This window comes from Plectropomus leopardus, chromosome 5 (genome assembly GCF_008729295.1).
Source record: "Plectropomus leopardus isolate mb chromosome 5, YSFRI_Pleo_2.0, whole genome shotgun sequence".
Lineage (NCBI taxonomy): Eukaryota > Metazoa > Chordata > Actinopteri > Perciformes > Serranidae > Plectropomus > Plectropomus leopardus.
This window is the reverse complement of record NC_056467.1, coordinates 30,122,674-30,138,545: the sequence shown is the minus strand read 5'-3', so window position 1 is coordinate 30,138,545 and position 15,872 is coordinate 30,122,674. Positions and strand designations below refer to the sequence as shown.

The window sequence follows — 15,872 nt, the reverse complement described above, 5'->3', positions numbered from 1 at the left end:
TGAATTAATTGTTTTTTAATGTCGTGCAATTTATTTGAGATATACTTTAAAATCGATGTATTGTGAGCAGGAACCATGTTTAGCGTAAGGTAGGAACCATCCAGCCAATGTTAGGAACCCAGGGGAATTTTGACAAGGACGGAACAAGCATGGCGGGCAGTTTAAACCGCCGGACGTGACGTTCAGAATACACGCTCGTTTTTTTCTCGTTGACATGGTTTTCTGACCACAAACAAAACTTCGTTTTTAACCCCTTTAGAAGTTTTCTTTCTAATTAATTCGCATTTATTTTTAGTTTTAGCCGTTTAAAACGTCTGTCGTGACGGCAGTGAATGCTCGCAACACAATGAAGCTAATTAACAAGCACGGCTAACAGAGGTGCTAACGCTAATGCTACCTGCGTTTATGCTAGTTTGGAAAATGTCCACTAGCAGCTAAAATATGAGTAAAATGAAGAGAAAAGATGCCAAATTAAGACTGAGTCCCAACGAAGAAGCTCGGATAATACGAGAAGAATATGACAGGAGGAGAAAACTGCGGATACAGCAGGTGAGTTAATGTTAAAAGATAATACAAGTGTGAAGTCTCTGTTTTCACTTCATGTCCGTGATTTCTGATGAACTGAACCCTCTTATAGTTTAAACTGAGGCGTGGCACCTTTATTTTAGTTATTAAGGTATGTTTCATGTAGAAATGTTAAGCTTTATTGAACCCCTGTCAATATGTTTGTCCCCCTTCTAAACCAGACCCAAGGTTTTTTTTTATAAGGGTATATAATTATTTTATACTCACTTAGTCCTTGTGCACTTGTAGCCCTACCAAACCTAACCACTAAGGCAGGAACTATGCATTAATAGGAAAACACTATTCAACAGGGGAACACCCTTTGATACAACACTGGGTTTACATTTTGTTGTTGTTGTTGTTGTTGTTGTTGTTGTTGTATTTTTAAGATAAAATAAAATTTGGTGTATTTAAACAGCTTTGCTCTTGTTCATTTTGCTAGCCCCACCCAAGACAGGCATTTGAAAATAAGTTTGCTTTCTTTGAGCCACCTAAAGGACACCCCTTTTAAATAGTTTCCAGAGGCAGCTACTATTTGAAGACTGAGTATGCTTTTTTCATTAACCTCCAGGTGCGGGAGCAGCAGCGGTCCATCGCACTGCAGATCCGCCAAGGGGTTGAGCAGAGACGGCAACATGAGCTGGAGAAGCTGGAGAAGGAGCTGAAGGAGGACTGGGAGCGACAGCAGAGGGAGAAACTCCACACTCTACAGAGGCTTTACCAGGAGAGCCTCCAGCTTCTTGGTCAAGGTCACAGGAGTGCAAAAGAAAACGTACGATAACATAAAATTCTTTAAAATCACTTCTTAAAACCCATTTTTATAGGCTTTCTTTTTTGCAATGCTGTCTATTTTAATTCATCTATTTTACTTTGTCTTTTAATTTATCCTTTAATTCTGTCATAATTGTGTTTAATGCCATCACTATTATTATTTTCGTGTTTACTGCTTATATTCTTTGAATTGTAGTAACTCTAATTGTAATGGGTTGTTATTTTTCTTTTTTTTTTTTTATAATTGTTTCTCTTTTGTTTAATTCTACTTTTAACTTCATCTGGCCTTTATTCTGCATTGTTGTTTGGCTTTTACGGTTGTGTTGCCTCCGCAAGAAACCCTTGTTGCTCCTGCTTTGCCTTGTTTGTTAAAGCACTTTACAGACTTATTAATTTGATTATTATGAACCTAGCTGGAGTCTCTGTTGCTGGATGACCACAATACACCTGTTAAGGCTTTCAGTGCAATCAAGATGAATTTGGAGACACTGAAATGATGAAAGGCCAAACCAAAGAGAACATATGACACCAAAATGTGCACAAAACCATTGCATGATAACAACCTCACAATGTTATGAATATACAGTCTAAATAATTACATTTTGTGTTGTAATTTTGATTTTTTTGCACAAGGAACCCGACTTGGCTGCAATAGCTCAGAGGGAGGAGGAAAATCACGTGAAAGCAGAGGAGCGTTATCGAGAAGCCCTGAAGGAGCTCAAATCACAGAGGCTTAAAGATCATGAGAGGCAGTCTAGGTAAGCAGCATCACAAACATTTTCTCAAAAGACATTTAGGTGTTTGAATTTTTTCAAAATAAACTGAAAATTAAGTCTTTTACTTTGCTTGTCTGTAGATCCATTAATGCCAGGAAGAAGGCACTACAGGCTGAAAAGGAAAGATCAGCAATAGTGGCCAGCCTCCCACCGCCTCTCCCGAACCCCATCCAGGTGATTTGACTGATCAGTAATAATATTGCAATGTTTACTGTTGGCCTGACAAGCTGCCTGAATTTTACTTTTTTCATATTCATATTCATATTTATTTACTCTTGACCATGAGTTGTTGTATGCAGTACAAACATAGAACAAGACAGCATTATAATGGAAAAAAACATAATAGACTATAAGCACAAACTGAGTCATTTAAAGAGAAGCCGAAATGTTCTCAAAGAAGCAACTAGTTTACACATTTTCCTTTGTTCATCTGTCTTCAATAAAATATATATATACTTTTCTAGGGTTTCCACAGTCAGGAAACCCTAGAAAAGTTATGGAATTTTGCAATCTAATTTTCCAGGCCTGGAAAAATAATGGAAATAGTAAAAATCATTGAAGGCTTTGGGAAAGTCATGGAATTTTGTCGTGTTTAATGAAATTAATTGTTACAGTAATCATCCATGGATAACTCGTCTTAAAACGAACATAACAAACGATTCGAGACTGGAAAAGGTTGCTATTTAATTTTCATATAATAATTTACTGAGGCATCTGATCTGATCTGATCAGTATCAGGTTAAAAGTGTGTTTTTGTAACAAGATGTTTTTACATCAACAACATTATATTTTTGTGTTATTACATCATATAAACAAATAGTATCTTGTTAAAGTTTGTTATAATGTGGTAAGTTTGTATGACATAACGTGAGATTATCTTATTAAAACATGAAAAACATCTTGTTAAAACAAGAAGTCTTTTTGTTATTACCTGATACTGATCAGCTTGTTTTTTGGGCAAGGCAGCAAGACACTTTGGTAGTAATTAACATTAGGAGTATATTGCAAGTCTGTTCATATAATATGTTATGATTTGTCATTAAATTTTATTGTGGACCATTGAAAAGTCATGAAGAAGTTTTGAAATATTAGTGTTTGTTTGTTAGTGTATTAGTGGGTTCAAATGCCTGTTCATAAATAATCTAGGTGTTGGCTGAGGTTAGACATGTATTTATGTTCTCAAAACACAAATCCGTTAGTTTTTTCCTTTTTAGAAAATTAAGCACAAGCTTTCCAGATTGCACAGTTTAGGATCTGGGTGGAGTTAATCTAATATTGTCTTTTCTTGTTCAAGCAGAGCATCGATTCCAAGAGGCCACATGTAGTGAAGAAATCTGATGTGAGTGCCTTTTCTGCCTCACACTACCACATGCCTGAGAGCACAGTGGACAGAGAGGTTGACGCAGAGCAGGTAATCCCCTTGACCTGGTATGTAGAAGTCAAGTCCAGTGCGTAGGATATGAGGATATATGCAGGAGATCTGTTTTGACCAACATACAATACGTTTCACGTTAAAATAAGAGTCCTTGTGTTTTCATTACCTTAGAGTGAGCTGTTTATGTCTACTTAAGGAGCAGGTCCTCCTGCATGGAGTCCACTATGGTTCTACAGTAGCCCAGAACAGGAAAACCAAACAGTGGCTCTAGATGGTGCGACGGCATTTTGGTGTCTGCCACTGTAGTTAGCAGCCTCTGCAACAAGTAGTGTTGCAAAAATACATGAAACTGCTTTAGTCAGTGTTTTTACTGGCTTGAAATACCTGGTGTGTTTGTTTTAGAGAGGAAGAGACCTCTGCAGATAATTTGGCTTTTAGTAAAGGCCTCCTTAATGTCAGAATCTTAAGTTATAAGAAAAAAAAGGTGAGCACATATTAGCAGGTGCAGAGCTCTGTCTTTGACATGCCAAAAAGCATTGGAGAAAGACTCAGGAGGGTTCCCATGGCCATGTAAAACGTGAAAAAAATTCACGGAATAAGTAAAAACCACTGAATGTTTTGGAAAGGTCATGAAATTTTGTTGTGTGTAATGAAATTGTTTTTAGAAATCTTTGTGGATAACCTTCCAAGTAATGTAACAATGAAACATTTATTTTCTGTAGGTTTAACGTTGTTGTGTGTGTGACAACTTTATTTCTTCATTTTCTACCTGTGTTCCCCCTCCCTTCAGCTTGCTGATTTTATGTTTGAATAGAGTTTGAATGTAATGTTTTTTAAAAAAACACTGGGTAAATGGGGCAGGAAAAAACAATCATGGGTCCTTGGAAAGTCATAGAAAATTTTTCACATTTTGTCCAATAAAATGTGTGGGGACCCTGATTTGTAACGTGAAACTGCTTTTCTCTATTTTTTTTACTGGATTTAATCACTGGTAAAGCAACGGAATAAATAATTCCAGTTTTGGAACGGAAGTGAAATCTGCAGATAATTTAGCTCCTGGTAAAACCCTTCCAAAATGTGAACACTAAAGGAATTCTAATCGGGAGAAGTTTCAGCTGGTTGCAATCTGCAATCCTCATCGCTAGATGCCACTAAATTTCCCTAAATGTTACACACTGCTCCTTTATCCCCCTATCCTTTTTTTGTCTCCTCTCTATTAGAGATATCTAATGTTTGCATGTGCCTACAGCCTAACGCCCATGAGGGAGCCGAGCTGGAGGTGAGGAGACTGCAGGACTTGGAGAGGGAGGAGAAGAGGAAGAGAGAGGAGCAGCTAGAGAAAGCTCGTCTCAGAGGGAAAGAGGCTCTGAGGAGGGAACATCTCGTGCAGGTACCTGATGAGCAGATAGACATAAAAATTAAACATGTGCATCTGATGATTTGCTCTGATGCTACGTGTCATGACTGTTGCAAACACCGATGACTGACAGCAGGACTTCAACAATGTAAGAAGACTGACCTTTTCATGTGAATATTGTAGTAGTTTGTAATTCTGTATAATTAGTTGATACATTTGTGCCATAGAAACAGAACCCTAGTTGTCCAAAATGGTTATGCAGTACTTCATAGAAAAATGAGATAGCATTGGCATAAAACATCTTACCCTCAACAGGGATGTATCAGAGTGCCAAGGTGGCATGTTAAGAGAAGAAATGTTGACTTTGAATATATTTTTGTGTGTGTGTTCTTTTTTTTGCGTGATCTGTTATTGATGTTCACCCTTAGGATCGTGAGCGCTTGCTTGTTGAACTGGAGCACCTGCAGCAGACGGACCTGCTGAGGAGGCGACAGCAGGTGTCTCAGATGCCTCCGCAGATCTTCCAGCCACTCTATAAGAGACAGGAGACAAGGGAGGACTTCCAGAGGGAGATGGAGTTTGCCTTTGAGGACATGTACACTGGAGAGCGGAGTAAGGACTGTTCAGTGGCGTAGTATTTAGCTGTGAATGTTTTCTGCAACAAAAAGTCACAAAAACAAATGTGTATTATCGAAATTCAGTACTTGTAGCTTTGCTTGAAACCATACAAATAATTCTCACTAGCCAGAAGTTTAAGTTCTTTTTGTATTTTTGCATACTAATTTGGAACCTGAAACCTGAAATTGGCTTGATTTCTTAAAAAAAAACACTGGAAGAAGGCAATGAGCAGTGAAAGAAGAAATTACCCAAAGATGAGAAAAATGTAGTATGGGGAAATTACCTGAAAACAGTTTTTTAAAAATATCAAAAAATAGACATGGCCTGGAGAGAGCCCTTAAAATTAACTGTGAAACATTACTTACCGGGTTGCTTATTGCCCTTTCCCCATGTTTTTTTTTTTTTTAAAGAAATCAGACTCATTTGCTCAAGGTTCAAAGGTTTAATTCCTAAAAAAAGGCATCTGAAAGCAGACCAAGGAAAGTGATGTCCCTCCAGGTTTTAAAGGTTCAAATAACAAAGCAGCCTCTATGCTTTGTTGGGAGATTTAGGATATATTTACAGTTTTAATGGAGGTTCGACTGTGTCTGATCCCAGGGGTTAAAGGAGACCTGGTGGTCCAGCTGGTTCCCGAGCCTCTGCCAGCTCTGTCCACAGGCAGCCAGGACCAGGAGCTGGATGTCACACTAGATGACATCAGCACACAAGGAGCAGAAAACACACAACATGACACTGAGCAGGAGGAGCAGGAGGAGCAGGAGACATCGGCTCCAGGTGAAGAGAAGTATCAGATGCACATTTTTATTTTGTATAATGAAATTTTTTCCCAAAGTTTTGTTTATCAGTATTTTCAGGACAGACATGATCAGTAGTTCAGTGTTTCACTGGACAAGTAAATACACATAGGTAAGTAACTTTATAAAGGTGTGCAGGAATGAGTACTAAAACGGTAAATTGTGTTAACATTTCAACATTCCCCATTCCTTTGTCTCAAAGCGTTTTGAATGGGTTTTTGTTTAGAAGCCTTAAATAAGGTCTGTGGTTAACACTAGCTGAAGAGACTTTTGTTCTATGGCATAAAATATGTGCATCAGTAAAAATCCTGCTCATGAATTTTAAAGCTTTTGTGTCTTAAAAAAGGCAGTGTCCCAACAAGTTGTAATTGAGAATACAGAATATCATCATATCAAACACCGCTTTTCAGTCTCTGTGGAGGCAGTGTTAAGTCGTGCCTGCGATGTAGTTTGTGTATAGTCTAACATTAATGTTTTACTGTAATAAATGTGGTGTTCATTGAAAAAGATGATCTTGTTAAACAAAACATATGTATTTTGTACTTGTGTTTGCCACAGAGCTTATTTTCTGCAATGATCCAAAATCAGATGGAAAAATCCTGCAGGCTTTTTGAAGAGGGAACTAGGGTGATGCTAACTTCCATGTCACTTTAAGAAAACATCATCCCTGCACCTCTTTATACATGGAAAAATAGAGTGATAGAAATAGCGATAATAAAAATGAACTAAAAAAGACCTTTAAAATAATATTGATAGTAATTATACTAATAAAAAATAAAATAAAAAAAGATAAACAAAATTGATACACAGATCTTGTCTTTATTAACATGCAATTTATGAGTTAAGTTCAAGCATCTTACAGCCACCAACCCTTAAAAAAAATCGTAGTCTATGTGATAATCTTGGTGTAATTTTCCTGAAACTTTGTCTAGCCGTAGCTGAATTAAGTGTTTTTTTTTTTCTTTACTTGCAGTGGAGCCCTCCAGACCTGCTCCAAGACGGGCATTGAAGAAACTCCTGGATCGTATCAGGAGCCAGAGGAACCAGTGGACTGACCGCAACAGTTGCATCCCTGCAGCAGAGTCACCGACTGCCAGCACTGATCTGATCCCGGAGCGGGACACAACCATCGACACAGGCTCTCTGACCAGCGAGGAGAAAGACAACTTGCCTCCTGTCAAGGTGCCTGAGCCTACGCACTCACCACCGGGTAAGTCATTCACTGTCATCAACATGTAAACAAACACACTTTAAAATAAATGAATCTGATTAAATTAAAAATAATTAGAAATAAGAGAGAGCAAACAATAACTAGTCAACTAGTTAATGATTTAAAAAAAAACCCCAAAAAAAACTAACCAAGCATTATATTAATAGTGATTATTATTGCTATATAAAGATGTTTTCCAAATATATATTTTTTATTAAAAAAATTCCTCTGTGTATTTTAACATTTTCAACTATTCAAACAAATATATTGTATGATCAAAGTGATGCGGACTGCTATTGAATTACTAAGTTATACTAGCTGTTTTTTTTCTTCTGGATTTCAATTTATTCTTCTCAAATATGAGATTTGACATTCCTGTTTTGTTTTCCAAAAATACTGTACATCCCTGTGTAGTAAAAATTTAAAATATTTAGTTGTTGTTAGGTAATAGTCATGTTGTGTTTTTCTTGTATTTAATTGAAACCAGCAGTGGAGACGACAGAGGCGTCTACTGCAGGAGATCCTCTTCTTCCTGTTGTACTCGCCAACAGAATCCAAGAGTTTGAGAAGGAACGAAGGAAAAGGGTATGTGGTGATTTTCTTTTATATAATACAGAGCAGGAACTGTTGTTCTACACTGTACATGTAGGCAGCCGCAGGTAATCAGACAGGTTTAATTGATTGTATTGTAAATCCAGTGACTGCTGTGAGATCACATCATAAGAGAGCATATTACTGGAGACTTTGGAAAGTCTCATTGGAAACATGCAGTGAGCTGTTACACTTACTAAAATGGTAAATTCATTGTTTTCCATAATGGGAGGACACAGATATTACACTTGATTGCAGCTTGTCGTTAGCATTGCACAAAGTAAACGACAAGGCAAGGCAGTTTTATTTGTATAGCACATTTCATTCAACTGGGAATTTCAAAGTGCTTTAGAGAGCAATACAATATAAAAACACAATAAAGAATACAGATTTACTATAAACCAATAAAGAGAAAAGATATTAAAGGTAAAAGTAATTAATAAATAAATTTATGATTAAAATTAAAAAATGAAAATAAAATGATTTTTTATGATATTAAAATAGCAAAAGTGCACTGCATTTTTTGAAAATAAATTTTCTAAAATAACTCATTTTTTTTTGCAATTTGCAGAATCTGTAACTTAACAAGTTATTCATTTCCTTTTGCTTTTTTTTTTTTTTTACCATGTTTTTGATAGAAATCAAAGCAATTTGCTCAGGTTTTTAAGGTTTAAATGGTTGTGAGAGGTGTCTGAATGCAGCACAAAAAAGAAATGCCAATCAAGATTTCAAAAGGTTAAAGTGGTCAGAGCTGGGGCTTGTTCAACATCATCTGAGAGGTTATTTCAAGTTTGTGCTGCACAACGCTGCTTCCCCATGTTTTGTTCTAACTCTTGGGACAGTCAGTCAGCTGGCTTCAGATGTCCTGATGGTCCCAGAAGGTTCATATGTGAAAAGCATGTTAAGATATATTTGGTGTGGTTTTTCTCATCTCCCTCTGCATTGCATTAGGTTCGTTTGAGCCTAAGGATTAAGGATTAAACAACACAAGACTTGTGTTCAGCAGCCTAAGTGGGATGTGAGGATTCTCAAAATAATATGTACAGATGTGAAGCCCTGACTACAGGCTGTCTGACTGATCTGTGCTGAAAGCTGTTGTGATGGTTTTGATTTATTGATAGTTTGAGGGTGACAGGTGTGCTCAGCAGCTTTATATATAGCAGCAAAAATTATATGATGCTGATTTACATTAGAATTCATGTCAGTGTAGGTATAAACATGAACAGAAATTAAAGATCACCTGTATAATATCTGGAAAGTTGCATTGTTATCAATACAATAATTGGAGGCTGTAAACAGACTGATAAACGTATCTGATAAGATCTGAATGGGTAAGAATAAAATCTATCAGGATGTGGGTGCTTTTGTGACTTCCTGTATAGACTAGACTGAAAGCTGCTGGAAAAGTTAGAAATCTGTCCGACTTGATCGCAGCTTTTTGTCACCGCCTCCTGCTGCGGCCTCCTGCTGCGGCCTCCTCCTCTCGTCCACCGTCCAGGCGAGGCGCATTTGAACTCGACAAACCTACTATTTTCCTGCTTTGACAATGTTGTCTTATTTGTGCGATGAAAAAGGTGCAGACTTAAGCTTGATTACTTGTTTTTGGAGGCAACACTGAAGTTTTTCTTTAAAATAAAAATGAAGGTTAGCATAATAGGGGCTATGTACAGAGCCTCAGTCTTCGGCCAGCTGGGAAAGATGACCTTCTGAAGACTGCATTTCACAGCAGGAAGAAATTTGACGGATTTTATTTTATGGGCTCTCTCACTTTTCTGGAAAGTCTCAACTTCTGTTACTTTTAAGCAAACTGATGCCTCAGTTTTTTTCTTTCCCTTATTTTTGGGGGGTTTAGGAAGAGGAGCTGGAGAGGGAGAAGCAGCAGCAGGTGGTTCTGCTGCAGGAGCTGGAAGAGCAGAAAGCCAAACTGGAGCAGCTGCTGCTTGAGGCTCAGCAGGAGAGAGAAGATCTGAAGGCTACTTATCAACCAGAGGTACCTGTCCGTGACCAGGAGGTCATCTCTGTCACTCCTGGTCCAGTCACTGAGGTAGGCCCTTTGATATAGTATCAAATTTGTTTTAATTTTTCTCTCAATATTCCTGTCAGATTCAAACAGGTATCATTGGGTCATCATTTGAAGGAGACCATTTGTATATCAGTTACTCACCCTGTGTTATGTTGAATTTCTGCATGTTTTTTTCTTGCGTGCCTCTTGTGAACAAAGAATCAAAAAATTGAAAAAATGAAGACATTGGTAACTGGGTTTAATCCTTTGAAACCTGGTACACTGGTTTGATTTCTGTCAAAAACATTGGGGAAAAAATGCAGGCTGCAGGTTTGACTCCAACCTGTGGCCCTTTGCTGCAGGTCATTCCCTCTCTCTCTCCCCGCTTACGTGTTATCTGTCCTATCTGTAATAAAGGCAAAAAATCATTTTTTTAAAAAAAGGAGTTGCACCTGTGTGCAAGAATTGTATCCGTTTTTGAATTCTTGGTTCTCCAGAGGCATGTAAGAAAAACATGCACAAATTCAACAAAACTCAGGGTGAGTAATTGTAATACAACTGTCATTTTGGGGGTGAAGTATTCCTTCAAGATAACCTTTGTGAAGTGTGGTCAGTATAGTACAATTAATGATGAATAATTGCTACTTCTGCACTTTACAGGCGGTGCTTCCTGCAGGTGAAAATGACCACACTAGAAGGATTAAAGAATTTCAACAGCAGCTGCTGGAGCGAAACAGGTGAGCTTAAACCCTGAGGATTTTTCTTTTTTTGTGGTTAACCAGTCGCAGTTATTTTTGACAGTAGATCTCAACAGGGGAGAGAATAATTCACAGTTCTTATGTACTCTATTACTTTTACTGTCACTGTATTAATCACACATATTTCTCAAAGAATACAGCTTTAGAGGAGCTAAATAAGTATCGGGGGTGTCATAATGCCATGCACATTGTAAAGCCCCTTAACCCTTTAAAACCTGGATCAATATTACTTTTCTTGTGCTGCACTCAGATGCTTTTGATAAGTATTTAAAGCTGTAAACCCAGAGCAATTTTTTTGTGTATTTTCCCCCATGTTTTTGAAAGAAATCAATAAGCATTTTGAAAAGAAAAATCCCACAAATTGCAAGAAATTTGTAGGTATAGAAAATTACAACAAGAAAAAGCTATCATAATTACATATTAAAAGTTATGTGATATAATTATTATTTTTAAGAACCTATAATATTTCTTTTTTGCTTTTACTTTTCTTGTCTTATTCCTTTATATTTGTGCTAATTTTCAGGTCATTGTTTTGTACTTTTTACTAATTACTTAAGTTATTAAGCTAAGTCAATTTGCCCAAGTTTCAAAGAGTTGAAGTAGATTTCTGATCTTGGGCTGCATAAATAAATTGACTTCCTTGGACTACCTCTTTATTTCAGAATTCACCAGAGGACGGTGGAGGTGGCCCGACAGCGCCTGGAGGAATACCAAAAAGCTCTACGAATTCGTCACAACATGACCGCTACATCGTTGCTGCCTTCAGTCCTTACTCACCCACCTCTGCACAGTGCTCATTCTGTGCATCCTCCAGCTCCTCTGCAACCCCCTATATCTCCTGCAATGCCTGGATATATCCATGCTACATCACAAACCTCCATAGTAGTTCCCACAAAAGAGTCTGACATGTTGGCTTCAACTTCCCGACTCCCTGGCTCCAGTGGAAGCCCAAGTTGCTGTCGGATGAAGTTGAATCTATTTCGAGCTGGTCCCAGGGACCAGAGAGCAGATATGACTGCCCTGCTGACTGACAGCATCATGGAGAGAGTAACAGAGCACCTTACACAGAGAGTGAGACCCTCCTCAGAGCCACTGTCTCACACGCTGCTCACAACACGTCACTCAGCCAGTATCCCACTGCAGCCGACCTCTGACCCCATCAGAGCCATCAGCCCAAGCACCACAAGTGGTGCAGTGCTGTTTCCAGACCATATAGCATTTGAGCCGGGGAGCTTGCCACATGATGCCCTGCGTACCGCGTCCCTGGGCTCCAGAGAGGACGCAGACATGGAGAGGCAGAGACGAGAGCTGCTGGAGGTCCAGAGACGGATGCTGGAGCAGAGGGAGGCGGTGCAGCGGCAGCAGAGACAGCAGGAGGAGGAGAGGCAGAGACAGGAAGAGCAACGGCAGAGACAGGAAGCAGAGATGCAGCAGATGAGACGGCAGAAAGAGACGCTGCAGGCTCTGATACATACTGATGCACAGGTAAGAAGGGAATGTCACTGCCCTTTTTTTGTACAGTGGACAAGTCCTTATGTGGTTCTTCACAAAACAAAGATAAAACAGCAGGAAGAAGTATTAAGAGGAATGATTCCTTCTTGATATTTAGAATCGACTCTGCTGAAGAGCGTTTTTGAATATTGTAATAGAATCACAGCACATGGAGAAAAAACTTTCCTGCTGGTGCCTGTATGGCAGTGATGCTCATCTATACAGGGCTGCTATGACAGGACTTTCCTTGTTTATTCATTTTATCTGATCAATATTAGTAAAGTTTATTTATTAATTGGTCCCATCCCTCTTGTCATTTTACAAAAGTGCCCCTGGGGGTAAAACAAATATGGTATCCCTGTTGTATAGGGTGAATACTTTTATTTAACAGCGTGCACAGGGGTCCCACAGTCATGAAATTCCTGGAGAAAAAAAAAAACAACAGCTTTACAAGTCTGGAAATTGTTTTGGAATTAACAGATTTTTTAAAAAAACTTTTAATACATGGTTTTGGCTTTTGCTTAAAATATGTTCATAAAACTTCCAAAGCATGTCAAATATTACATAAAATATGTTCCTTGCATTACTAATTTAACTAGCACAGAACTATGTGATCACTGAAACCTCACTACAGTGCCTTTCAACAGTATTCACCCTCCTTGATGTTTTTTCTGTTTTGTTGAAATACAACTTGTAATTTAAAAAGTTCTTTTTGGAGGGGATTTTCCGTAATAGATGTACACAAATGTCAAAATTGGTGAAGTGACATTTAAAAAAAAATTCATACCCTTCGCTATGAAGCCTCTGAATAAGCTCTGGTACCACCAATTACCTTCAGAATTCACACATTTAAAAAAAAAATCAAATCCACCTGCGTGCAATCTAAGAGTCACATGATCTTAGTATATATACAACAATTCTGAAAGGTCCCAGAGTCTGCAGCACCACTTAGCATCAGGTAGGTCAGGTCAGGGACAAAGTTCGGGAGAAGCAAAGAGGGGTGAGTTATAAAAAGAGCTTTTTGCAGGGCTTCATAGCTATTGGAGTAAAATACATATGCACACAAAACTTTTCTTTGTCTTTTATTTCTTAAAAAAATTTAAAGCCAATTTTTATTTTCATTTCAAGTCACCAGTTTTAACTATTTTGTGTAGGTCCATTACATAAAATATAATTGTTTTAAAAAACGAACTTAAATTACAAGTTATTACTTTGCAAAATAGGAAACACACCAAGGGGGGTTTCTGCTTTTGCATGTGCTAAAAAAATATATGTATTAATTTTATATATTGTAATCTGTTTATTCTATAAAATAATTTTAAGTATAATTCTAAATATAGTTTTCTGGATGTTTCCCTATTTTTGTGTTATTTTCTAATAATCCTTCCCCCTTTTTTAAAACTAATTTGTAGGTAAAAATTCCTGTGATATTTCTTATCAAGTTGATCGTTGCCTTTTTCCCTTGTTTTCAGAGGAAATCAAACCACTTTGCTCAGTTTTGAATAGGTTAAATAGCTTGTGGAAAGGCGTCTGAATGCAGGACAGAAAACTGATGTCAATCCAGGTTTTCAAACGGAAATGGGCTCAAATATTATGAACAGTTTTGAAAATTCATTGGTAAAAATGTTTGGGAACCTGGAGTTCCCAAAGTCTGACTCCATCCTTGTGTGAGTTTGTGTGGATGTTTGTTTCTGTACACTGAGCGATGATGTAAAATTACTGGCCCCGAAGTGTGTTTGATTAACCTTAACCTTAGCTCGGTGAGGCTGTGTCATGTTTGTGAAAACAACTTTTCTGATGCATTTTCTCTCCCACAGCCAGCTCTAGAGGCAGCCAGTGAAGTTTCAGAGAACGTCAATCAGACCCGCAGAAAATTACTGGCGTCCCTGCTGAGAGCTATAGAGGAGTCTCATGGAGGAACTTTATCATACCTGGAAGACCCTCAAGAGACGGACGGTTCACCTTCGCAACCGCCATCTAACAGTGGTGAGACAGGTAGCTGATGACTGATTGTAGATAGTTTTTCCATAATTATTATTATTATTTTTTTTTTTTACAGAATTTCCATTGAACTTCACAATGGATTTTTCCATTTTATTTATTTACCCTTTAATTTGTGATCTCTTTAAAAAAAAAGTGCCATGTTGTCCCTTGCTGTGTGTTCAGTACTGGTAATAAAAAAAATTAATGGATGGATTTACACATTTCCCATTATACTCCTGCTTGTAAAACATTTGCCTGCAGTGCTTTGGGTACATGTACCAGGATGCATTGTGTGGAAGCCCCCACCCAAACCCCCAAATCATTCCAAAAGCTGGGCTTTGCAGCAGAAAGATTCAATTTGTTTTGGCATCAGATGGTAATTCTGAGAAGGAACCACCAGTCAGTGTTTTCTTTCAGAGGTTCAGGTTCTGTCGCTAGCAGCCGTATCCTCCTGTACGGCAGCCGCAGCCACAGCTTCTTCGATGCATTTCTTTTGATGGTAGCCTCTGATTGAATAAATACAGCTGAACATTAGATTCATCCAAAACAATGCAAAAATTCTTTTGCACTCAAATTTTGGGATGCTAATTTTGCTGTTGGAAAATTAGCATCCCAAAATTTGGATGCTAATTTTGCATGTTGGAAATTAAGCATTTGAAATACAAACAAAGTGAACAAGAAAGTTCTGTTTGTTTTACTAGCAACATCAAGAGCATGCTCCCTGGTAATCCAGAGACAAATCCAATTGTAGGACCAATTAATTTTCACTAGCAATCAACTTAAAAATGTGTTCATAGTTATATTAAGTACAAAACAATTAAAAATTCCTTTTAAATAATTTGAAAAACCTAATTTTTTATGAGGTTTTATGTGTTCATAAATATGGTAATTAAATAATTACCATAATTATGAACACGAGTTTTTAAGGTGATAACCCATGCAAGTTAATTAGTTCCAACTAAGTTTTCCACATTATCTTAAAGAAATTAATTAATAAAGTGTTATGTACTTAATAACCATATTTATTTAAGTAAATGACTCCTAAAAATAAAGCTGTTTCATCAAATTTTATCACATTATTTTAAAGGAATTTATAAAATGTTGAACACCAGTTTTATTAAAAATGTATAATGTTTATTTTTCATTTAGATCTCATTTTACAAAACAATGTCCCTGCTGGACCTGCGCCGGCATCAGTCCTTCCCCTAGGACAAGTTCTTCCTCCTCCTTCTCGAGCAGCAAAACCCCCAGTGACCCGCTTCAGGCATGGCGTCATGGAAATGATGACTGAACAACACGAGCTCAGTGCTATTCAAGAGGTGGAGACACCAGTGAACAGCAGCCAAGTCACAGGTCAGCTCAGCCCCAGAAACACATTTTCATCACATCACCATGTGAAAAACAATGAAAAGGAAAAACTAAAACTGGACAGGTATAATAGTTTATTGTTTGCTATCTACAGGCCCGGAAGAGTGTGTAAAGGCTCCTTCACACACTCTGGTCTGGGATCAACAGGAGGATTCAGAATCGTCTGTGGCCTCTGACACGACTCAGCAGAGCGCTGACCGATCGATCGGCTCTG

At 37.9% G+C, this 15,872-nt stretch overlaps 1 protein-coding gene across 1 annotated transcript; it reads left to right on the top strand.

Moving 5' to 3' along the window:
• Positions 1-171: 171 nt before the first annotated feature.
• cep295 (centrosomal protein 295) lies at positions 172-15,834 on the top strand. Its single transcript, XM_042487016.1, has 16 exons — positions 172-549; positions 1,136-1,336; positions 1,969-2,093; positions 2,192-2,285; positions 3,409-3,522; positions 4,736-4,876; positions 5,272-5,455; positions 6,059-6,235; positions 7,229-7,465; positions 7,953-8,050; positions 9,909-10,100; positions 10,719-10,795; positions 11,479-12,301; positions 14,125-14,293; positions 15,530-15,643; positions 15,806-15,834. Exons 1-16 carry the CDS (start codon positions 442-444, stop codon positions 15,832-15,834), a joined length of 2,883 nt encoding a protein of 960 aa, XP_042342950.1. The 5' UTR covers positions 172-441.
• Positions 15,835-15,872: the final 38 nt, after the last annotated feature.

What these genes read in the sequence shown, in the direction of transcription:
- cep295 (XM_042487016.1), top strand. Translation starts at nt 442, where the DNA reads ATGAGTAAAATGAAGAGAAAAGATGCCAAATTAAGACTGAGTCCCAAC. An exon ending in ACAGGAGTGCAAAAGAAAAC is followed by an intron (nt 1,337 to 1,968) that starts GTACGATAACAT and finishes TTTTTGCACAAG; the next exon opens with GAACCCGACTTGGCTGCAAT. An exon ending in GCAGGAGACATCGGCTCCAG is followed by an intron (nt 6,236 to 7,228) that starts GTGAAGAGAAGT and finishes CTTTACTTGCAG; the next exon opens with TGGAGCCCTCCAGACCTGCT.